This window comes from Erythrolamprus reginae, chromosome 2, assembly GCF_031021105.1.
Source record: "Erythrolamprus reginae isolate rEryReg1 chromosome 2, rEryReg1.hap1, whole genome shotgun sequence".
NCBI classification, from domain to species: Eukaryota; Metazoa; Chordata; class Lepidosauria; order Squamata; family Dipsadidae; genus Erythrolamprus; species Erythrolamprus reginae.
This window is the reverse complement of record NC_091951.1, coordinates 156,372,732-156,397,809: the sequence shown is the minus strand read 5'-3', so window position 1 is coordinate 156,397,809 and position 25,078 is coordinate 156,372,732. Positions and strand designations below refer to the sequence as shown.

Genomic DNA, 25,078 nt, shown 5'->3' with positions numbered 1-25,078 from the left:
TGTTCCGTTCTCGCTTCAAACCAATCGCGAAAGGGTTGCTGCCGGAAAGCCCGCCTCCCCGCTGACTGGAAGGCGGAAGCGGGGCCTAAATTGCGGAGAGAGAGAGACGTCGGAAGGGGAAGAGCGGCTGCGGGTCGGTTCAGCCTGATCTTCTGCGGGGAGGACAATGGGGCGAGGAGGTGGCACCTTCGAGCGCCTTTTAGGTACCGAGGAGGGGGAAAGGGGACTTTTGGCCTAATCCTGTCTCAGAGCTTTGGCCTTCATTTTAACGTCCGCTCGGAACAGCGGGGCTTGTTTTCCCTTGTTTTCCTGCAACCTCCCTTCTTTCTTCAGCTTTTGGGCAAAAAAACCTTTTCTGTAAAAGTCGCGCCTTCCTTTCCTTGGGGATCTTTCGTGGCTTCTGAAAACCAGTCAGGACTTTGGAGCGGTTTTCCCTTTCGTTCCCTCTCCTTCCCCCCAAGCCCCATACACATTGGTAGGATCGTTGTCCTATTTCCACACAAATGGCAATAGGGTTGTACTTCAGCCACAAAGAGGTCGACTGGAGTGATTCATAATGTGATATATTGCCTGGTGTCATGTGATGGGATTACAGAATGACAGTAGTTTAGATCCGGCCACAATAAGTGTGAATGTTTTATTAAGGGTTTTTTAATTTTTTTAAAATTGTTTTTATATGCTTTTTTTCTTATTAGCCATTCAGCGTGGCTAATAACAAAAGCTTTGGGAGTTGGGCAGCATACAAATTAGATAGATAGATAGATAGATAGATAGATAGATAGATAGGTAGATAGAAATTAAATGGATCGATGGACGGACAGACACACACACACACACAGATACATATTTATTTTTGTAGATTTCATAGTATGCTAAGATCTACATATACAGTATGCTCAAAAAATAAAGGGAACACTTAAAACACAATATAACTTCAAGTAAATCAAACTTCTGTGAAATCAAACTGTCTACAGCAACACCGATTGACAGTCAATTTCACATGCTGTTGTGCAAATGGAATAGTTGTGCAAATGAAATACTCAATGAGAATATTTCATTCATTCAGATCTAGGATGTGTTATTTGAGTGTTCCCTTTATTTTTTGAGCAGTGTGAATACACACACACACATATATATATTCCTTTCCACTACGAACAAAAATATGTAACCGTGTGTGTATAAATAAATATAATATTCACTCAGACTAAGTCCTGGTTCTCCCTTGCATAGTAAATGGGAGAGGGATTTTGTCTCCCTTCCTGTAGTGATTGTACAATGCTGCTGATATCATCACTAACCTAGAATCAGGTTCTACAAGGTGACTTGATTGTACCAGGAAATAACAGACTTAAGTAGTGACTGATTCAAGACAAACGTGATGTGTTGGGTTAGGACGAATATCAATGGAAAGAAAATCTACATCAACTTCTGTTCAACAGTCAACAAATTAATTGTTTTTGTGCTGATGGGGAAAAGGCAATGATCAAGTTATTCATTTCCTTTCAAATATAGTGCTCTATTTGAATTTGGAGTGTTAGAATATACCAAAGTGCACCATTCCAAAATATAGTTAAATTCCTCCCAGAAATTTATAACATGACAGGGAAGGAGAAAATAAGGCTGAGAGGGTGATATGCAGAAAGATTAAATACGTACAGAAGCAGTTACATATACGGTAACTATGATTTATTCTATATAAATGTGGGGAAAAAAGTACCAAAGTTTATGACAAAAGGAAGTTTGGAGGAAGAAATGGAAAGAAAAGAAAATGAAGATGTTATAATCTACTGTAAACTTGATGATGGAGATGCTAGAGTGGCCTGATTAAAGAAATCTATTTATTTGGGATAATAAAGATGAAGTAATTAAAGGAAATATAAGATATCTGGGGAAATGAAATGATATCATTGGAGGAGTAAATGTTTATAGCTAGCTTTTACAGCTAAAAGTTCAGCTTTGCTGAGAAAAACTCTTCATAAATGCTTGCTAATAGCATACAGTAAATAATTGTAATAGCTATAATTGTTTGTGATCTAAAGTTCTCATTAATCTCTAATAATTCTCATCAGAAGAAAAATCCCTTTGTCCATCAATTCTCTGATAATGAATATAAATTTTAATTTGTGCCTGAATGATTTATCTTATTTTGCAGATAAGGCCACAAGTCAGCTTCTGCTGGAGACAGACTGGGAATCTATTCTACAGATCTGTGATATGATTCGTCAGGGAGATACCCAGTATGTGCTGAACTCTACCATCTTATCATTTCCTCTGTTTTTATGCATTTTATTGACAAAAGAAGCATTCTTTCATTAGAATTAAACTTTAAGCAAAGTATGAGTGGAAAGAAACATGCTGCTAACACAGATATTTGAATCTGTGTTTATCCATTTTCCAAAGCCTGAATTTTAGGTATTGGCTACATTGTGTCTCTGAAGACTTTGTTGTTTTATAAACACTCTTAGGCCATTCAAATAAACCATCATTTAGCACAGAGCTACACAATGTGAAATCTCTGAATAATTCACCAAATCCTTGGCAGCCTCTAGATTGTTGATAAATTGTAAATTTTTAACATGAAAAATACATAGGGAAGAAACATGTCAATGATATTATTATTATTATTATTATTATCATTATCATTATCATTATTTATTAGATTTGTATGCCGCCCTTCTCCAAAGATTTGGGGCGGCACACATAATAGATACAAACATAAGCATGTAGCACAAATCTAATAATTGAAAATACAACTCAAAGCCCTAGTGTAATACGCAATCATACAGTCCAATCACACCATACATAACATTTATTGGTCAGATATTGCAATGTTAATCTTAATATTAAATTTCATTAATATTAATTATCATTTAGTTTTTATCCTGGGTCTTGCTCACTTTTGTGGTGGATTTCAGGATGCTATTCAAAGCTGAGGGCTGCCATCACTCAAAAAACATGATTGATTGCTATGCTCCAGATACCATGGCTTTCAGCTCCCATCAATCCCAGCAAACATGACTAGTATCTGGAATTATTATCCAGTACATAGAAACTAAGAGAAATCCTTCTGGATCAGCACATAAGATTGTTTAATATACATTCTCTGTTACACTATCCAATCAGATCCATTCTAGAAGCTCATGAGCAGAATTTGAAGTTGGTAACTACCTTTGACTTTGGAAATAGATTATAATTTTAGACATACTAGACAACCCGAGGTGACACAAAATTTGTATTGTGACATCATAGGATGAATCCTAGACTTTTGTACTTTCATCCCAATGTTGAATAGAAGCAGGTAAGTCATGCGGCTTGTGTCACAAATGTTGTTATTTGTCCCCTGTCTCCATCTCTCTCTCTCTCTGGAAGATGCCTATGAATAGAACCATCAACATGAATAATCATTAATAGCCCTATCCTCTGAAGGTGTATCTTGCTAATCCATTTAAAAATCATTTTCTCTGATTGTCAGTGCCTACTGACAATGAATTTCATAGCTTTAATTGTTCCTGTGAATAAGATTGTTTTCTCATTTAGATTCAGTAAATAAACTGATTCTAATACTGTGTGTGGAAGAAAATATATTTTCTGTTATCCCTTCCCCCCCCCCCCCCAGCACGGCTATATCATAGGCTGTCTGCTTTATTAATTTAAGAAGCATTTCACACTATTTTTTTCCTTTTTGCGGTGCACTTGGTTTTCTCATTGCTGCATCTTTTGCAGCTCTATAATGGGGTGGGTTTTTTTTTTTAGAAATAACTAATTTAAGATGCAGTTTTAAAATTCGTTTATATTAAAAATTATTTCATTGGCAATTTTTATTTTTAATTAATTGGCTAATTATTCTTGGAAATCCCATAACAGAACTTGTTGCTACTTGGGACTAAGCATATAGTTCATTCCACTGTGGCCCTTTTGCCAATTATTCTAGGGCATTATCATTTGAGATATTTTCTTTGTCTAAGTCTAGGACTAATCTAGCCATAACATGATTTTTGTTTTTGTTTTGTCTTGGCATATACGCAGCCTTCTTCATCAAATGTTTGCATTTTGTAAATGACTATATCAGGGTGAAATGCTCCCAATTTGCTCATGTCTATTGGTTGTCAGAGAGCTGGTCGCGAAGGGAGCATGAGGCTCCGCCCATCGCTGCCATTTGGGTTTTTTTACCCTCTGTGCATGCGTAAAGCGTTCTAAGCATACATAGAGGGTAAAAAAAAACCCAAATGGCGGGTGGGCGGAACCTCATGCTCCTTTTGCAACTGGCTTTCCGATAATCACTAGGCACGAGTGAACCAGGAGCATTTCATCCCTGGGGTATATTATGTTTCATGAGAGAAAAAAATATTATCTGGCTTAGGTGTTTCTTGCAGCTGTCATTAGACTGAACTGCTTCTCTCCTCTCCCCCTAAATTTCCCAGGGCTAAGTATGCTGTGGGTGCAATTAAGAAAAAAGTCAATGACAAGAATCCTCACGTGGCACTCTATGCACTAGAGGTAAGCAGAAGTATAATCACACTCCCAGGGGACTAGGGAGGTTTTCCTCATTTGGACCCATCTGGTATACATTGTAGAGGAGATCAAGATTATTTGTTATAAAGTCTCTGGACTTCATTTGGGAATCAACTTTTGTATATTTTTCATGCAGGTCTTGGAATCTGTAGTAAAGAATTGTGGTCAGACAGTTCATGATGAGGTGGCTAACAAACAGACCATGGAGGAATTGAAGGAATTGTTTAAGGTAATAGCACTTAGGCCATTTTTCTTTACACTAAGCCAAACTAGAGAAGGTCTTATAATGAAATGAGTAGAATAGATTGACTTTGCTGTTCATTTTTCCCTGAAGGTTTGTATTAATATTACATGACAAAAATACTACCTTATATGACCCTTTTTAAAGAAAAAACAACACAGAAAAAAATGCCACAGTCCTGAAAGTTTTATTTTAAAAAATCTGTTTGGGCATTAAAAATTGCAATGACCTTATTCAAGCAATAGTATGTTTATGTATTTATATATACACATACCACATCTAACATATTTCAATTAGAGTGAAATAGTTTTAGAACACAACGATTTCTGTGTCTCCACATGTACACTGCTCAAAAAAATAAAGGGAATGCTTAAACAACACAATATAACTCCAATTAAATTAAACTTCTATGAAATCAAACTGTTCACTTATGTGTTATTGATTTATTCATTGCTTGAATACACTCACTATTGGATTGTTTTCTTATTATCATCACATTTTCTAATGTGTGGATTTTATTTACTAGTGTCAAATGAAACATAACACTTATATGCTTCCACTATATCTCTAAAAAAAATTGAAGAAAAATAAATTTTGGATAATTGTGCTGTTCTTGTACTCTGATTTGCTAGCTCTTAAAAATATATAGATTTAATATGCATATAGTATACACAAGTGTAGTAATGCTCCTGTAGCTAAGTGGTAGAACACATCTTTTTCTTAGAAGAACATTCCAGATTCAAATTCTGGACTCTTTTTGTACCATAGAGTAACATGACTCCTCCCACAAAGACCATTTTTACTGTTGCTCTCTAAACCCTAACCCTATCCAATTTAGATCTTGTCTTCATAATCTTTCCTGCCTTACAGTATTTCAGCCTCATTCCATCAATGGTTCTTGATGGAAGCAATATACTATTAAGCAAGGTGAGAATGTGCTTGTGACTGCATCTTCAGTAATCCAGAGGCAATCTTACTGTTAGGGAAGAGTATTTTTCTACAAGAGCCTTGCTGTACCTTTAACTTTGTTTTTTTAGCTTGTTGCAGCAGGAAGAACCTTACATGATTTTATATTTGTGAGGTAAGAAAAGTTGCTCATGTACCAAAACACCTCTTAAAATTAGATACACATTTCTTCAGTGAGAATAAATTTTTCAGAATAAATTATTTTGGGTCCCTAGTCATATTGTACATGTTTACAAGCAATGGCTAAACAAGGGGAAAAGTTGGGTTTATCTTTTCTTGCTCTGAGGAATGATGTACAGTGTATCAGTATCATCACCCAAACAGTGGAATATTGCGAGCTCAGTTCTGCTGGCTACAATGCCTAATCTTAACCCTTCCTATTACCTGCAGAGACAAGTTGAGGCAAACGTTCGCAACAAGATCCTGTACTTGATCCAAGCATGGGCCCATGCCTTCCGCAATGAGCCCAAATACAAGGTGGTCCAAGATACCTACCAGATCATGAAGGTAGAAGGTGAGGAAAGACAAGAAGCCTTCCATTGTGGGACTAAGGTCACTTGTGCGGGTAATATCTCTGCAGCTGGGAATTTGGAGAAAAATCAGAACTTTCTGTTTATTTATCAAATTTATATGACCTGAAAACCACCTCATAAATTTACTGACACTACTGAAGTGCTGGTGTCAATTGCTTAGTGTGTTTCAAACACTGATCATAGCCATTTCACTTCTTGGGCCTAGATTAGTCTTCTAAAACTAGAGCCATCAGATACATCGGCTTTCAAATTCTGTAATTCTTATCCCTTCTGGCTCCACAATTCTGGACATAGTGACAATAAAAAATTAATCCCTTTGCCCTTGTTCATTGTCACAGTGACATTCATGGGATTTAGTGGTCAGGTGATCATCTGGAAAGATTATGAAGAGTTCTTGCAAATAAATAGTTTGCCCTGCAAGCTTCCTATCTTTGGTTAAAAAAAGAGACTTAGGGGCTTTGCCCACATGAGGCAGAGCCTAGGGAAGCATGGAGACAGATGTAGTCCTCATATCAGGGCCCAAGATTTGGCATGCAATGGCATGACAGTGTTAATTTACCTACAGGTCATGTTTTTCCAGAATTCAAAGAAAGTGATGCGATGTTCGCCGCAGAAAGGGTAAGTATCTCAGCTGGCAAAATGTTTCACCTTGGGGGAAATAATTTTCTGTAATAATTATATCTTGAATGTGTAGCATATATTTGTTTTGTCTCTGCTTTGATACTGTTTCTAATGCTGAGAATTTGGGATGAATCAATCGCCAGGATAACAGCTACCGCTTCTCCTCTTTATTTTGCTATCAGTACATTAGGAATTTTCCTAATTCTTTTCTTCTCATTATTTCACATCTGAGAGTGATTTGTGATTGCAGTTGTATTCAGACAGACAGCTAATCTTTTTTCAACTTGCAAGTCAACAAAAAGATTAGTTCTCATTGAACTTTTATTGATCGTTAATAATATACGATATCACTGGATGCAATTCCTTTATCTGTAATGCATTCTAGCATAGCAGTACTTTTGGAAAACCTTGCACATTTAGGATCACAGTAAAGTGTTATAGCTGTCTTTTTTGGTACTCATAATTGACGTGTTTCTGTGCGGTTAGGCTCCTGATTGGGTGGATGCAGAGGAATGCCACCGGTGCCGAGTTCAATTTGGCGTGGTGACTCGCAAGGTGAGTACTACTGCATCCTCTGATCCAGGGATCAGATGCTGAATGTGATGCAGAGTTTTTGTTAGAGGTACTAGGAGAGAGGAGGGCATTGGTTTTTATGTTTTCCTGCCAGATGTTTATCTTAGATAATCCTGACAGTTCTGGTATGTTCACAGCATCATTGTCGGGCCTGTGGGCAGATCTTCTGTGGAAAATGTTCTTCCAAATATTCCACCATCCCCAAGTTTGGCATAGAGAAGGAAGTACGCGTATGTGAGCCTTGCTATGAACATCTCAACAAGTAAGAGCTTAGCTGCGGAAGGGGCTGCTACTGCATTGAGATTCTGAAAACAATGGCTGTTTGGGCACCTCTGCTTTTTGTATGTGTGGATTTAGCTGCGTGGGGTTTATAAGAATGAATGGTGTAACTTTTCCTATCCCACAGAATGGTGTTTCCAGAAAAATTGCTAGTTGGTTCACTGCAGATTATAGTTTAGTTGTCGCTGGGTCCCTCTGCTTCCTCTTCCCCATTGATCATAGCAAGAGGGTAGTTCAACAGCAGTCATGACCTTGTCCTTTCTATCCATACAGGAAGGGAGAAGGAAAAGGAACTGCTACCACAGAACTTCCTCCGGAATACCTGACCAGCCCTCTCTCACAACAGTCCCAGGTAAGTCCTTGCCTGTTTTAGCTCTCTGCTCATCTTTAATTTAATTCATCAGTTCCACATAGTAGGTACAGTGAATGCTGTTTGTTCTGCCCATAGTTGCCCCCAAAGCGTGATGAAACTGCCCTGCAGGAGGAAGAAGAGCTACAGCTGGCAATTGCACTTTCCCAGTCTGAAGCAGAGGAAAAGGAAAGGATGGTTTGTGTATTGGTCATGATCCTTACAAGTGGCCATAACTAATTTTTATTAGTCATAATTAAACGTTCCTAGGAATTCCTTATGCTTGGCTGCTTTGTGTTATCATAAGAATTTATTTAGCAGCTCAGGCTTCTGTTTCTTCCTGAGACAGCTTGTTGTCCAGTTGTAAGAAATTTGTGCTAATGTTACTCTTGTCTCTAAGCCAAAGGGAGCCCCTTCTGTTACCAAATAGAAGTCTTTCTGATAATCTCTCTCACTTAATCTACTGTTCACAAATGATCCAAAAATTGAATTCCTCAAAATTTTTCAATCTTTGTTGCATTCAGAAGGTTACAATATCACACTTTGTTTTCTGATAACAAGATATCACTGATGTACCGTATTTTAATGAAATATCCTCATATATAAGATTTTGTATTTCTGATTGTCAAAAGGATGCTTAACTCTTCCTCATAAGACACTGTGATAATCCAGATTTGAAGGTTGAAACATCACTTAGAGTGTGCGGGAGCACTTTTACACATTGATTATCCCTTAAAAATGTGTCTCCCTAGTCTTTTGTGTAATCCCAGATTTGATTTAAGAAGGCATCAAATGGTGATCTGAATTATCTTTTCCCCTTCTCAATCCTTAAACAGTGCTGCTCTTTTCTTTACATCTCTCATGTTGATAAACAGCAAAAGTTGATTAAAGATGGTAGACTTACATCCTTACTTTTCCTCTGCAGAGGCAGAAAAGCACATATTCTACCTACCCCAAGGCAGAACCCACACCAATCACCTCTTCAGCACCCCCAAGTGGTACCCTCTATTCCTCTCCTGTGGTAAGAATGCAGCCTTTGGCAGAGAAGAACTAACAGAGAATGCTTTTGGACCCCTGCAGGCTAAATACTTTTTAATTGTTTTAATTGATTTATCCTATGCAAATCAGAGTCAGGTTTGTGAGATGAGCAGCTATGTAAATCTGATTAGTCAATCCCAGGAATCAATTTCGGGGCTTTCGATGACTCTTAAGCCACTTCGTTTCTCATTTACCATGGCAATTCAATAGTATCTTGATCAGGCTGATAAAGGACATTTGAAAGATGAATATAAGAATTCGTTTTTGTTTTCATCTGCCTTGCTTGAGCAGCTGATTTGCAGTTCTATTCTCAAGCATTTGATATATATTTCTAAAGTATAATTAGATTGTGGGATAATGATATTTTGTGATGTTAACTTTACTAAGAATATAAAAAAAGTATGTCTTTTTCAGAACTCCTCTGCTCCTTTAGCTGAGGACATTGATCCCGAGGTAAGACTCCAATCTTTTTAAGCTAATGAGCTGGTCTAAATTATATCTGACAATAAGTTGCTGGTTTGAATAATGTGTTGGCAATAACTTGCTTTCATTTCTCAATATTTCTGGGCAGTTGGCTCGATACCTGAATCGCAATTTTTGGGAAAAGAAGCAGGAGGAAGTGCGCAAGAGCCCCACTCCTTCAGCCCCACTGTCTATGGGGGAGCCAGCAACCCAAGTTACTGAAGTCCCACCTGCCCCACTTAGCGTTGTGGAGGTAGGAACGAAACCCTTCTGCACCAGTGCAGTGTCACTCTCTAAGCATCATTCAGACTCAACCACATCACTGTATGGTTTGGGGAATATTTATTTATGAACTGGGTGTAGCAGCGCTAAAGGAAAGTTTAAGAGTGAGTGTTAGGCTTTCTTTTTGGGAGTTGGGAGTTTGTTTCATTGCAGGTGCATCTATTCTGGTGTGGGGACAAACAGTAGTAGTCATCTTGAAGAACAAAATTAACTTTTAAAGAAGCAGTGCCAGGACTCTAAGGCAGGAGAAGGCAAAACCTGGGACTTCTGGTAAGCGGTTTCCCATCTCTTCCCCAGCAGCAATATCAGAATGGTGAGACAGATGAGAGCCATGAGCAGTTTCTGAAAGCTCTGCAGAATGCAGTCACCACCTTTGTCAACCGAATGAAGAGCAACCACCTGCGAGGGCGGAGCATTACCAACGATTCGTCAGTTCTTTCTGTCTTCCAGTCCATCAACAGCATGCACCCCCAGCTCTTGGAGCTACTGAACCAATTGGACGAGCGTCGCTGTATGTTATCAGAATCTGGGTCCCTGATGTGTGATTGAAAATAGATTTAGAGTTCCCTCACTCCCTGTTGAATCTTAGCAAACTAAGCGACTACTACTCTTCGATTGGTATGGGGGTTAAAAACAATCCGGTGCTTCCCAGTCCTTCTGACAGTTCTGCTTTCCTCTTTAAGGAGATTTGGGGAGGTGTGACTAGAGTGGGGGCAGCAATGAGACTCCAGTATACTATTGTCCTTTTCCACAGTATACTATGAGGGACTTCAAGATAAACTTGCCCAGATCCGGGATGCACGTGGAGCCCTAAATGCCCTGAGAGAAGAGCACAGAGAAAAGCTGCGCCGAGCTGCAGAAGAGGCAGAGCGTCAACGTCAGATCCAGCTGGCTCAAAAACTGGAGATCATGCGGCAGAAGAAGCAGGTGAGGCTCGGACCCAAGTGTGTTTGGAGCAAAGATTCACCTGCTATCGGAAAGCATAATGACCACAGTGCCTAATACATCCTGCTTTATTCCAACCTTTAGGAATATCTGGAGATGCAACGTCAGCTAGCCATCCAGCGCCTTCAAGAGCAGGAAAAGGAACGTCAGTTACGGTTGGAGCAACAGAAGCAGACGATCCAGATGAGGGCACAGATGCCTGCTTTCTCCTTGCCGTATGCACAGGTATTTGAGTGAAAGAAGATGAGGGGGGGGGGGGCAAGAATTCCTTTTGCCCTTCCCTTCCTTTACAGGAACTAATCTTGCCTTCTGTGTGCAGCTGCAGGCCATGCCTCCTGCCAGCGGGGTGATCTACCAACCATCAGGACCCACAAGCTTCCCAGGCACCTTCAGCCCAGCAAGCTCTGTGGAGGGCTCACCCATGCACACTGTCTACATGAGCCAGCCCGCCCAGGGAAGTACAGGACCCTACACTGCAATGCCTGTGGCAGGAACAGGTAACAGCAGTAGAAGAAAGAAAAGGGGTGGCTGTGGATTTAGCCCAGCCTTTTACTGATAGGCTACAAAGCTCAGGCCAGAAGGATAGCTTTCATCTGTGGTATGTTTATTTCAGATCCTGGCATGGTGAGCACCTACATGTACTCCACAGGCAATAACAACACACAACCAACTCCACAGGCACAGGCAGTGCCCACCACAAATCCTGCTTATTCTTCCTATCAGCCCACACCTACGCAGGGCTACCAGGTACCGGATTGATCTTGAATATCCCCCCCCCCATCTCGCCTCAAGTCAGGAGACTACCTCCTAGCATTCTATTGGTTGCGCGAAGAATATAAGCCAGTATGGTGCACTGGTTGAATTAACTCTGGGAAAATCCAGATTTCGATTCCTATTCGGCAGTGAAGATCCTGAGGTGCTACAGGGCTAGTCAAGTCCTCACCTTAATTAAGGAGGATTTCTTGGCAGGATTCTCTCTTCACTTACTTGTGGAAAAAGCAGGCTTTCCCAGCTTTCTAGAAGCAGAAGGTATCATATTTTTTTTGCACGCTGAAGCTTATCTAGACTTTCCTTGGAGGTTTCTGGGTATCAAAGTTTTTCTGCTCAAAGTTGCTATGGGGGATTTGAGACACCTTTCCCCCAGGCTTATTATAATTTATGTTTGGTATGTATGTGCTGTTTTATTTTTAATTATGATAGGGTTTTTAGTTTTTTAAATATTAGATTTGTGCCAGTATATTGTTTTTATCATTGTTGTGAGCCGCCCCGAGTCTTCGCAGGGGGGCGGCATACAAATCTAATAAATTATTATTATTATTATTATTATTATTATTATTATTATTATTATGTAAGGGGCATCTTGTTCCAGCTATCTTCTTTACCTTGCAGAATGCAGCCGCCCCTTCCCAAACGCAGACAATGCCTGCCATGACACAAGCACCCCCCCAGTCTGGGGGTACTATGGGTTACATGGGCAATCAGTCAGTGCCAATGGGATACCAGCCCTACAATATGCAGGTGAGGGAATTGTTTCAATTGTTGTGCTGTTTCCTTTGCTGAACATGATGAATGAGAAGGTTATCAGTTAGAAGGAAGATTTATAGGGAATATGTGGTTGTGTTATAGATAGTGGTGGGATTCAACCAGTGTAACAACCGATTCACTGAGCATTTGAAAACAGCTCTAAAACAATCCACTCTGCCATGCCTATCAGCTGGGATTCAAACAAAGGAAGTATAGATCAATATAGCACAGTGCCAGGCAGGTGGGCCCATCTGATCATCAGAGCAAACAGGTTTGTTCTCAGTTGATCATCGAAGCTAGGGTTTCACCTGAACCGGCTGAATCCCACCCCTGTAAATAGAGATAGGAAAATTCATTTCTAAAGCCCAAGAAGTTTCATTTCAAGAAGGGCCACCTGTTATGGTGCACAGTTTGACAACCTCTTTTTCTGCTAGAACCTTATGACAACTCTTCCTGGCCAGGAATCAGGTCTGAGTAGCATGCCACCTCAGCAGCCTTACCTGTCAGGACAACAGCCTATGTATCAACAGGTAAGTCTTTGACCAAATTTTCAATGTAATCTCTCCCCCAGCAAAAAATACCCTAGTCCTTATTAAGATAGTGACTCCACCAACCCTTGGGCTAAGGGAACATGTGCTGCTCATTCTTTCCTATAGGAATTTCACTAAAAGAAATGCTATCGTACTCTATGCTCACTTCCATTTATCTTTTGCAGATGGCACCCTCCGGAGGGCCTCCACAACAACAACCTCCTCCCCAGCAGACAGTTCCCCAAGTGCAGCAAGTGCAAGGAGGAAGTGGAGAGGCTCAGCTTATTTCCTTTGACTAATCTCTTGGGTTACAAGGCAAGGGAGGGATGGGTTTCTAAAACATTGTAAAGCTATCATTTCTTGGTCACTGCTGTACTTGCTACACCATTGCTGTTCCTTTGTGCTGTTCCCTCAATGGGAAGAGAGAGGGGAGTTGAGCTCTTGGTGTTGGGTAATTTCCCACTGTCTGTCTGCATTTTCCCATTCCACCTGTCTAAAATGTTGCCACGATCAAGAATCTGTAACATCCTATATGCTGCTACTCAGCTATGGAGAGATTGGCCCACAGCCCAACTCCCTTAGCTTTTCATTAGTTGGATAACAGAGCTTAGTTCTCAAGCAGTCACTGGTATGTAGACCATTCAGGAAACTTCTCTTGTAGGGAAAATAGCATTTAAGCATGCTCCAGAGTCAAAATTTATGAGATCTAGTGTATGGCATGGCCCTAAGCCCATATTCTCTCTCTCTCTCTCTCTGTGGTCACATCTAGCCAAACAAGTGACCTTCCCTTTGCCCAGCACATTCAATTACTTTCCTCACTAATTTTTGACATCTCTCCACCACTTCCCTCCATGTCTTCTGAGAGCCTCTATCTTGAACACAGACTATCCCAATCCAGTATGTTTTTTAAATCCTCACCTCATCCAACCTATCTGTCCTTATGGCTTTGAAGATTTGTGTCTCATACTTAGTGGCTGGTGTAGACAGAATGGAATCAGTGACAATAAAAATAAGTATTTAAAACTTTCCAGTCTCTACTTCTGTTACAGTCCTGTGCTAGTATTTTAATCTTTACATAAATGTACATTCTACCAAATAGGTAATTGGGTTATGATTACTGAGGTGCTCCAGCAAGAATACACGAGATATGCTGTGTTCCAGGACTCAGGGAAGTTTCACCCATTTACCAACTGAAGAATTTGTAGAACTACCTAGCTTTATATTCAAAAGTTTGGTATCCAAACAGAAGGGCCAGGGAGGTGCAGAGCCCTGCACAAATCCTCCCACTGACCCACCAGATCAACTGGAGCCAGCCATTTTCTGACCTTCAGAGGCTTCTTCTCATCTCCAGTTAGAGAAATATTACTTTCATGTTCTTAATATCTTGGGCAGTCTTCAGCCATCATCAGCAATAGTCCATCTAGGAAAGGAAGCTTCATTTGGAGGACATGTCTTCAACAATACTAAACAGACTTCAGTCCTTGATGAGTTCATACAATTGAATTCCCTATGTTCGGTTTTCCATTCCGCAATATTCCAGGAAGTTCAGCATCTATCCATTGAAATTGTGTATTTCTGATAAGGTGCATTGATCTCTAATGTAATGGCAATAAAGGCCTTGGCAGTTATGCCTTATTCTAACTGCACACACTTTTGTTACTACATTATGATTTGCCTGTTTGTTTCATGCATCTTATCTCTAAAAATAAGTTGATCTAAAAAGATTCCACAATAAATTTTGAGGGGAATTATAGAATTCCTAAAATACACACCTAGGATTTTTTAAAAAAAATTAGGGGTACATAGCACATCTTTTACAGAGACTTGTATTTTGAATGCTGCCATTATTCTATGACGAAGTCAATAAGATTCCTCCAGTCAACTTCATTTAATTCTTGATAGTAATAAAAAAGTGGTTTGTAATTTGCCTTTCTCAACTTTCTGGTTTAGTCTACAGCTTTAATCTATCCAAGTACTAACCAGGTCCAACCTTATTTTTTTTTTCAAAGTCGGGGTTAGCTACTGTTGCAACAAAGAACCATTAGGTGAAACTAAGAAAACTTTCTGCTATGGAGAATATTTTTGTTTAACCTTTTTTAATGCTGCAATGAATGGACAGTGGCCATTAGTGCAATATTCTTACAAATTCCAACATAGAAATACAGGTACATCCAAGAACAGGATATACTATAAGGCAAAACTAATTTATTTTTGTACCATGTTGATGATAATTTGATGATAAAATGTATAAAACAATGTCTGGAGAAGGCAGATTGGGCTTTATGCCCCGATTTCCCCCCCACCCTTTGGTCTTCACCCCAAAAGCATTTTGTGCATGAAACTAAAACCTGTACATAACTATTTTTTTAATCACTGTGCCAACAAGTACAGTAGGCTAACCCAAATGTTTTTCCTGAATGTGTTTCCTGAAATAAACATTTGTTCCAAGAATACTATGAAGTTGACTTGGGGAGAAAAAAACCTGCTATAAGATGAACGGCAAACAAAGCGGGTGTCCACTTTCTCAATCTATTATAATTGGTTGATTGCTAAACAAATCAAATATAATAGAAATAAAATTTCTATTTCACTATTTTGTGTCTAATCTGTTGACTTCACTGCCTCGGGCAAAATTTTAAATTAGCCTTCCTTTGCGGAGGTGTTAGAGGCTCACACAGTAAATGGTAAATTATAGTCTTCCACCCTTCGCGGAGCCTCGCTCGTCCGCCAGCGCATTCAGACCCTAGTTTGAAGTTCTTTTTTTCCACTTAAGCCTCCGAATATGGAAATATTACTTTAGTTTCACTTTGTTCGCCGAGCGTTGCAAGGTCAGCTTGGGTAAACAAAGTTTGGCTCTATGGAAAAACGGGCTTCCTGTTCCCGTCGTTTTCATTTCTCACATGGTCCGCTAGACGGGCTTTGTATCGTCACATCCGCTTACCATCGAGATGCAAGGCTGGGTAACGCTCTGTACATCGCGGAGAGTCGAAGAGATTGGGCGTTTCGTTTAACCAGAGAGATGCTCGGAGAGAGCGTCCCCGGCGCCCTTTGCGGTGTGCACGCTGCAGAAAGCGAGGGGGACTGTCGGTGTTTCCTTCCTGCCGCCTTTTGCAGCCACCGATATGGCCATGTTTCCAGCGGCCGGACTCGGTACCGCTCTCCGACTGTTACTGCGGTACGTAGGCGTAGGCGACCGATGCCCTAATCGAAGGGGAAGCGGGTGGGGGCGAACCAGAGGCCTGAACGCCCCAATAAAGGTCATACGCCTGCCTCGCTTTTGCAGACGGAGCCCTTGCTTGATGGTGCTCGTGTAATTGCAGGGGGGCAGCGGAGATTTCTTTGGCTCTCTTTAAACAACTGTTCAGCCCTCTCGATGTGTGGAGGCAGGATTTACTTTTTGATTAGTCTTGATGCATCATCCCTGAAAGGTCAGCTTTGTTACCCCAACTTGCTAAGGGGGGCAGAACCTGATGGTGGGTGGAGTCCTGTAAGCTGGGGTGAGATCTGAACCACAAACTTCGTGACTTGGTGTTCTGTCAAATAAATAATGGGTGTGCCCAGGTAATATCCATAATAAGGTCTAATAGATCAATCAATACTTGTTGCTATTGATGCAAACAACCCCTCCCCCAATTAAAACAGGTCTATTTTGTCTGAGGAATATCTTATATCATGAATAAAAATGCACATTTAAAATAAATTTGCCCACATCAATCCCTAATTATTAAAAACAGTATGTCCTTAGTTTGTGATATTGAAGCATGACAGCAGAACAGATTGAGTTTTGTATGTATGTGTGTGTGTGTGTGTGTGTGTATGGGTAAAATGAGGATCCAGATTGTTGGGGGCAATATGCTGATTCTGAGAGAGCTGTAAAAGCACTATAAAGTGGTATATAAGTCTAAATGCTATTGATATACATTGCTCAAAATAAAATAAAGGGAACACTTAAACAACACAATATAACTCCAAGTACATACATACATACATACATACATACATACATTCATTCATACATTTCTATCCTGCCTTGCATGTACTTTAATTTATCCTTTAATTTATCCACTTTAATTTATGTGTGTGTGTGTGTATACACATACATACATATACATACACATATTAAAAATCATGCAAAATTGAAAAAAAATGACCTATGCTACAATATATTATAGTTTATCGTTTGGTTGACTGTTGAACTGCATCTTTTCTGATATGAAAACTGGTCACTATAAAGTTCCTACTATATAATACTATATAATATTTCAGGCTATTGAAAATAGGCATTATTTCTGAAACTGGAATATTTCCAAAATTGAATTTGTAAAAATTTGTTAAATGGCTTGGGAAATTTTTTTCCTTCTATTCAGTAGCATATGCACCAATTCATACGTTGTTCTCCCCACCTGGCCCTCTTGGTTGGTTTATCCTTGTTATCCCTCCTTTCTTTATCTGTTCAACAGATTTTTAAAAAAATTTGCACATATCTGTGTATTGGGAAATGTGAACTGTAACTATTGTTCTCTGGTTTTCTACAGGCAGCGTCGATCACAAGCTTGTGCTATCCGGATGCTGAAGACTACATGTTCAAAGTGTAGTGAAATTTTAGCAAGTCCCCGTATGGATGATGCCCCAAAAGAATATTCACCCAAGATTCAGCAGCTAGTTCAGGACATTGCTAGCCTGACTCTCCTGGAGATCTCTGACCTCAATGATTTGTTAAAGGTACCATTTTTAAATTGGAAGCTGGGTGATTAATAGATCAAAGATTTAAAAGTTATAGTAGATGCTTCCTGTTGTTTGTAGCTTCTTTTTCCTTATAGAGATGAAATGTGGTACTGTGGTTATAATCCCTACTTCAATATTACAAGTGATGTAAAAGACGGATAAAAAGATGTTTTCTATGCTTACAGAAAACTCTCAAGATCCAAGATATTGGTCTTATGCCAATGGCCGGGATGATGCCAGCAACACAGTTGGCAGCACCGGTAAGCTATTAGCCTTATATCTTGTCATTTACCTGAATCAAATGCTAATTGCTTTTGGACAAATGTCTGAATGTACCTGGTCAACAAATACACATTGTTCTTGAAGGGGGGGCATGAAACTTGCAAGATAAAAGGTGCAGACAGACTGGTTTCTTTATTTGGTATTTAAAAGAGCTGCTGCATGGTATAATGAAAATAATAGCACAGTTAGTATTTGTAGTAATATGCAAATTGTAATAAACTCCTAAATGATTGGCATTATAGAATGGAGCAAAAAGATGTATAAAGGATGTTCATGAGTTAAAGTTATCCACTTTTCTATGCAGCTATAGTTTTAGTTATCTGGATACTTTTCAGTCCTGAGTGTGATCCTAAAATAAGCAGGATAATAGACATATTTATTATAATGGATTTAGCAGCCATTTTTTTTCAGCTGTCGCTTTTTCATCTTACTATGTCTCTATTGCTTACTTAATAGTTTCCTACCTATTCTTGTATATTACGATTTTTTATTAAAGTTAAGCTTTGCATCATTAAATATGGAATAAATATCTTTGTTGTGCCCCAATTATTCTGAGATTTGTTTCCTGACTAAAAGATTGTATGCATTTGAGTGAATCAAGTCAAAATATTTCTAAAGCTTTAAGAAATTCAGCTCAAACTTAACTTTTCCAAGTGGTGGCTTAATTTTACTCCAAAAAAGTTCCCAAAACAATCTCCTTATAGCAGTTCTGGATACAGTGGGATATCTGTAGTATTTGTGGATAGATGCCTTTTAGAGCAGTGTTTCCCAACCGTAGCAACTTGAAGATATCTGGACTTCAACTCCCAGAATTCCCCAGCCAGCATTCGCTGGCTGGGGAATTCTGGGAGTTGAAGTCCAAATATCTTCAAGTTGCTAAGGTTGGGAAACACTGTTTTAGAGGCTACTCCATTCTCCCGCTGCCTCATATCACCCTCCTCAAGGTTGCTGTTTGATCTTCTCTCTATTTACCAAAAAAAAAAAGGCACCAGTAACACTTCTTTTCCTTTTATTTTTTATTTCACATTTTGAAAATATTTGGACTTTTACTGGGGCGGGATGGTGATAAAAATGTCAAAATGTGAAGATGCAGTAAAAATTTGGCAAATAGTAACCTACCCATGAATATTAAACCTGGGCAAACCTGGATGGGCAAAACTATGGACCACAAAATCTGCAGTAAACTTAGCATATAGCTCAAACTAGCTCCTGAATGAAAATCCATTAGGAATTTTGGGAAATATTTTAACGAGCTCCATAGAGAAAAAGAAAGAAATGGTCCTTAAAGTAAGAGGATTTTTCCAGAGAAAATAGCATGCAGGACATAGACTTCCCCCAAAAGAAAATGTGTTTGGAATGATTAGGTTAAGAAATTAAGAAACCAAGCTTTTTCAAGGATGGAATTTTTTTATTCTATCTCCTTTCTTCCATGACCTGACTCCTGAAGAGAAATTAAATGAGTTTACTCTGGGAAAAAACTTACTGATACTTCTTGCTAGTCAGAATTCATTTTTTACCCGCACTTGTGATTATTCCCATTGTGAGTTGTCATTTATATTTAAATTTAGGCAACTTGCTTGCAGAATGTAAAATCACTGATCAGGCAAACAAAAAACAGTATTAAATTTATTCCTTAGTGTGGATGGACAAATATGTTTTATTAGGTTTTATCAGTGAAATGTGTATATCAAAGTTCTGGAAGAATGAAAAAAGGAACAGAAATAATAAAGATTTTCATTACTTGTTTAAAATATTTATTCCCACTTAGAAATTCAAAGGAATGTATTTGATATGCTGTGAGAGAGCATCTGATTAAAATATGTCACAGAAGAATAAATAATATTATTGTTGTCAACACATTCAAAGTTACAGTATGCTAGTTCCTAAGTGAAAAAGACAAAACGCTAACAGGTAGCTAAGAAAAGGTGATGGTTAGCACTTTTTTGGCTCTTTTATCAGTGAAATGATAGAAGAAGGACAGGATTGAATTATGCAAAGTTGGCCATTAACTTTAAATGAGTTTAAATCTATACAATCAGAGGAATTCCATCTTAGGGTATTGGTAGCTAATGATCCAGGCTGAACATTATGCTAGCTTTAAAAATCCTAGAAAATAAGTCATTTAACTAGAACAAAGCAAATATTTTTTCTACGTTGAAAAGTATGATCCAGCAAATTATAGACCAGTTAAAGTATGATCCAGAAAATTATAGACCTCTGGAACCAGCTCCCCCCAGATATCAGAGTTGCCCCCACCCTCCTTGCCTTTCGCAAGCTCCTTAAAACCCACCTCTGTCGTCAGGCATGGGGGAATTGAAATTTTCCCTTCCCCCTAGGCTTATAGAATTTATACATGGTATGCTTGTATGTATGATTGGTTCTTTAAATTGGGGTTTTTTAGATTATTTTTAATATTAGATTTGTTTACATTGTCTTTTTATTGTTGTTAGCCGCCCCAAGTCTTCGGAGAGGGGCGGCATACAAATCTAATAAATACAAATACAAATACAGTTAGCCTGAATACAATAGCAGCATTTGGGAAGATATATTTTATTTTATAATATCTTTGATAGTGTAATGGCATATAGGGATGATCTTTGGGGTCATGTACTTTCAAACTTGCAAGATTGATGTCAGCCTTACAAGATTGTCCAGACAGGAATCACATCACATAAACTAACTCTACCGTAATTGTAAGATTGCATTAGAAGAAGAAAGCCAGTTTGATACAGTGGGTAAGGTAACAGACTAGAAACCTGAAGACTCTAATCCCACCTTAGACATGAACCCACTTGGGTGACCCCAGTCGCTTTTCTCAGCCCTGGGAAGAAAGCAAGAAGGAAAGTGGGAAGAAGGCAAACTATTTCTAAAAATCTTGCTTAGAAAAATGCAGACTAATCTAGGCAGTGGACAAGAATCAAAAGGCACCCAATACATACACACATGACTCTTACAAATCTGAAGGTAGATTTTCCCTTCCTGCATGAGCTTGAGAGGCCAAAAAAACTAGACAGGATCCCTTCTGAGATGTTCTGCAGGTGAACCTCTCTTATCCAACTGTCCTCTTGATTGTGGCTCTTTCCTGTTTCCCAAGGTCATTCCCATATACCATACATATAATTGATATAACAATATATTTCAGTTATTTTTATTAAATAAGTTGGATAAAGAACTGAAAACAATGCTTAATACACTTTCAGATCATACAAAATTAGGGCAGATAGCTAACACTCTAGAAAACAAAGAAAAATGCCCCCTTTTGATTCTATAATGATTAAGAAGAGATTATTGGATCAGTCTAGTACTATGTTTTCAATAATGGAAAGCTTAAAAAAAAATTCTAAGAAGTCCCCATGTAGAATATGAAAACAGCAACCATCCATTTTTTATTTGTGTCTTTAGTTCCATTGTTGGTTTATAATAACAAGCAACACTGTTATAGTTCAGTGCTAGCTTTGGTGCTCCTCCTCCATCTAAATGAACCAAATGAAGTGCCTAAATACTGTAGTTGGATCCTTCCTTTACTGCTCTCTCCCTGGAGACAAAGAGGCAGGCACTACCTACTAATTATCAATTTGTTTCTCTTTCCTCTTCATCTACTAGGCAGAGGAAGAAGAGGAGGAAAAAGTAGAAAAGGTCAATTTTACAGTGCGATTGACTGGGTTTAAAGCTGAAGACAAGGTGAAAGTTATCAAGGAAGTAAAGAACCACGTGGAGAACATAAACCTTGTCCAGGTAAAATTATTCTTTCCTATACTTGTTCAGATTATATTCTTGAGGGGGAATATCTCTCCTTGAAATGTTTGCAGAATGCAAACAGATGCTTTCATGTGAGTGACAGTTCCCTGGATAGTAACTGTTCATTTAATAGAAATACAGATCCCTCGAGTTTCGCGATCTCAAGCTTCGCGAAACGCTATATCGCGATTTTTCCACCCGATGACGTCACTCTCTTTCTTCCTTTCTCATCTTTCTTCCTCTCTCACTTTCTCTATCTTGCTTCTTCCTCTCTCACACTCTCTTCCTCCCTCTCTCATCTCTTTCTTTCCTTCTCTCTCTTTCTCTATCTCTCCCCCTCTTGCTGGCGGGTGGCGGGCGGCGGGCAGGCGAGCGGGAGCATCAGCGAGGAGCCGGGGTTTCCCCTTTGCGTGGGCGGCTGTGAAACCCCGATCTTCGTCTGCTCGCTGCTGCTGCGCCGAGCAGATCAGCTGCTGGGCGGCCGAAGGAACCTTCCCTGGGTCTTCCCCCTCTTGCTGGCGGGCGGGCGAGCGGCGGGCATCAGCGAGGAGCCGGGGTTTCCCCTTTGCGTGGGCGGCCGGGAAGACCCAGGGAAGGTTTCTTCGGCCGCCCAGCAGCTGATCTGCTCGGTAGCGCAGCAGCAGCGAGGAGCCGAATCGGGTTTCCCCTTTGCGTGGGCGGCGGGGAACACAAACTCCACCATCTACGCATGCGCGGCCATAGAAAAAAAGGGCGCGCATGCGCAGATGGTGTTTTTACTTCCGCAACACTACATCGCGAAAAATCGATTATCGCGAGGGGTCTTGGAACGGAACCCTCACGATAATAGAGGGATCACTGTATATATGCTGCTTTTTGGAGCGCAAGGTGCCTTAAAGTGGTTTGCACTAACAATACAATGTTATTAAAACAGTTAAGAAAAAAACAAAATGGGATCAGTAAAGTTAACATTGGATGGAAATATGCTTATTGTCTGCTTTAAAAAACATCAATGAAGGAGATTCCACAGCTAAGTAATGACACCGAAAATGCCATACCTTATACTACCAATTGCCTTGATGACACAAACTAGTGGACACTAGTAATTACAGTTAATTTCTTTGGAAGGTTTTGCAGGTAGACACTTTCCTTCAGATACTGAGGTCCCAAAAGATAAAAAGCTATTTTATAGATAAAAATCAACATCATACAATGTGCCTAAGAATGAATAAGAAGTTGTCCCAAAAAACAGAATTAGTATAATATGGTTCATAAGAGGGATATTCTAAAACTGGTTACTTCCCTTAACTGCCTTAGTTCATTTCTAAAATTGATTTCCATAGAACTATTGTAATTTTTTGATGTTGCCAGTTGGGAGCAGAAAGGGTAAGATATGATGGAGAGTTTAAAAAAAAATGATGCTGAGAGTAAAAGAAAAATTAGGATAATCAGATATAGTGGCAATTAGTGTGACGTCTGTCATGAATCATGTAACTCAGTGGCATCTATTGAGAAAGCAGGGCTAAAACAAATGGCAGGTTGGCAGAAAGATCACAGCAACGCAAACCCGCACCCCTTGGGTGTGAATGTATACAAAGGCACTAGACATGCATTTTAACATCGCTTTCCCCTGGCCTTTTTGACCTTTCATGCGTCTCCTTGCAATTGAAGTTGGTAAAGCTCCAAAGACAATTTCTTCAAAACTTTGAATTCTTTTTACTAAATCCTAGAACAGGTGAATCTTTACACAAAAAGATCACACTCATGCTTGGGGCCACACTCCAGAAAAGTTGAACTTCTGGATTCTAGCACACATGCGCGCCTGACAATAATCTAACTGGCATGCAAGCGCAGGGCGGGTTTTGGCACTGACGCATACACAACAGGATTGCGCTCCGGAAAAAGCCAAACCTCTAGGTTCTGGTGTGCATGCACAATTAACAGTCAGCTGGCCAGCACGCATGTGCACACTGGCTTTTGACACTGCTGCACATGGGAAGGACAGCTGATCATTGCACATGCATGCACGCCAAAAGCCCGGAAAACATACAGGCAAAGCCATGTGTACCAGGTGGTATGGCTTCGCGTGCCATGGGTTCGCCGTCATGGCTCTAGAACCATAATTTAGGAAATGTTTCTTTGGAAAGATTTTGGGGCTGTGTTGTCTCCTCAAATTCAGTAAGTGACGTAAGTAAAAAGTATATAGAGATCAAGACTAGTAATTAGCTAAGGCTTCTCTTGAACATTGTGCTGTCCTTTTCATTTTCTGATTAGAGCCTTTCTGTCTTGCAGGCAAAGAAGTTGGTGGAATCTCTTCCTCAAGATATCAAAGTAAATGTTCGTAAAGAAGAAGCGGAAAAGATTAAAGTGGCTCTAGAGGCAGCTGGAGGCACAGTAGTTATGGATTAAAGAATCTGCCTACCTGCCAAAGGACTTAAAGCAGAGCGGGGAAGGACCCTCTGACTTGTGTCAGCCACTCCTGCTGACTGGTGGTGGAGTACTGTACGGTTCCAGGATAAGTTGCTCTGCCCCATTTTTCTCTGCTGTGCAGTTTCCCATGGGGATGGCTCAGTGTGTAACAATTCTTTGGCACACCTTGCAGTCTGCTATGAGGTTAAAAACCTGTATTCATAACGAATATATGTGATGGATAACACCTGTAAAATATGTGTGATGATCCTTTCTTCCATTTTTATTGGATCCCCCCACCCCATCCAGCAGGTTATTCAAGTTTGCATGGGTATTTGGACCAGTGTTTTTTACTGGCAGACTTAATGATTTGTGGAATGAGATGGTTGGGGTCTTTCTAGATTTTGGGTCATTCTCTAAGATCATCTTTCCAATACAAATTGATTCTCTTTTAATAAACAAAGACAGCAGCTTGGCAATATTAAGCTTTCCCTGCTGTGACTTAGATTTAGTAGAAAAAAAAATGTGTTTTTTTTTCTCTCTGAAACTTTTCCAAATCTGAGCAGGTTAATCTTGGGTAGGGACACTACATTCTGCCAAGTTCCTTTGTGTATCTAATATCAAAGTAGATTGCTACACCGCCACCACCACATTAGCCCCCTGATTGATTTCTGTTTCTGTTCTGTGAGTGGACCTTTTCCTCTCCCCTGCCCTTAGTCCCTTTTGGTATGATTTATATATCAGCACAGCCTGCAAGTATCTTTTTCTTGGCACTTGCTAGGTCTTGCAATATGGTAGTTTGCAATCTTGGCTCCTCTTTGTAGGTTTAATACAACCCATTGTTCAGGTCAAAATGACTATTCTTAGTTTGTTTTAGATAGTTCATTCAATGGAACCAGATGTGGTTTTAGTCCAATGTCCATGTTGCACTTTCATTTAAAGCCAAGCTAAAGTGAGCCCTTGGCAGGCAAGAGATTACCTAAATGTGGCTTTTAAGGCACACTGATAGGTGGATAGGTTGATAGTTGAAATGGTTTTGTAGTTTTAACTACATTTTCTCCAGCACCTGAGAATTCATAGAGGAAATTTA

The 25,078-nt window shown here is 39.6% G+C and overlaps 2 protein-coding genes across 6 annotated transcripts; both read left to right on the top strand.

Annotated features, from left to right (window-relative positions):
* Positions 1-23: 23 nt before the first annotated feature.
* On the top strand, positions 24-13,881 carry HGS (hepatocyte growth factor-regulated tyrosine kinase substrate). Of its 5 annotated transcripts, none has more exons than XM_070740142.1 (21): positions 24-203; positions 2,153-2,237; positions 4,422-4,497; positions 4,649-4,741; positions 6,110-6,233; positions 6,818-6,870; positions 7,360-7,428; positions 7,584-7,708; positions 7,999-8,077; positions 8,174-8,272; positions 9,000-9,095; positions 9,527-9,565; positions 9,684-9,827; positions 10,154-10,367; positions 10,611-10,783; positions 10,886-11,026; positions 11,121-11,298; positions 11,415-11,548; positions 12,191-12,319; positions 12,760-12,855; positions 13,041-13,881. In XM_070740142.1, exons 1-21 carry the CDS (start codon positions 167-169, stop codon positions 13,152-13,154), a joined length of 2,298 nt encoding a protein of 765 aa, XP_070596243.1. In that variant the 5' UTR covers positions 24-166; the 3' UTR covers positions 13,155-13,881. The 5 variants fall into 5 exon arrangements, with proteins under 5 accessions (XP_070596243.1, XP_070596244.1, XP_070596247.1 ...); XM_070740143.1 differs by having other exon boundaries at positions 64-203; positions 10,157-10,367; XM_070740146.1 differs by having other exon boundaries at positions 72-203; positions 6,833-6,870; positions 10,157-10,367.
* A 1,900-nt stretch (positions 13,882-15,781) lies between these two features.
* On the top strand, positions 15,782-24,244 carry MRPL12 (mitochondrial ribosomal protein L12). Its single transcript, XM_070740141.1, has 5 exons — positions 15,782-16,030; positions 17,391-17,577; positions 17,766-17,840; positions 21,466-21,597; positions 23,872-24,244. Exons 1-5 carry the CDS (start codon positions 15,978-15,980, stop codon positions 23,986-23,988), a joined length of 564 nt encoding a protein of 187 aa, XP_070596242.1. The 5' UTR covers positions 15,782-15,977; the 3' UTR covers positions 23,989-24,244.
* Positions 24,245-25,078: the final 834 nt, after the last annotated feature.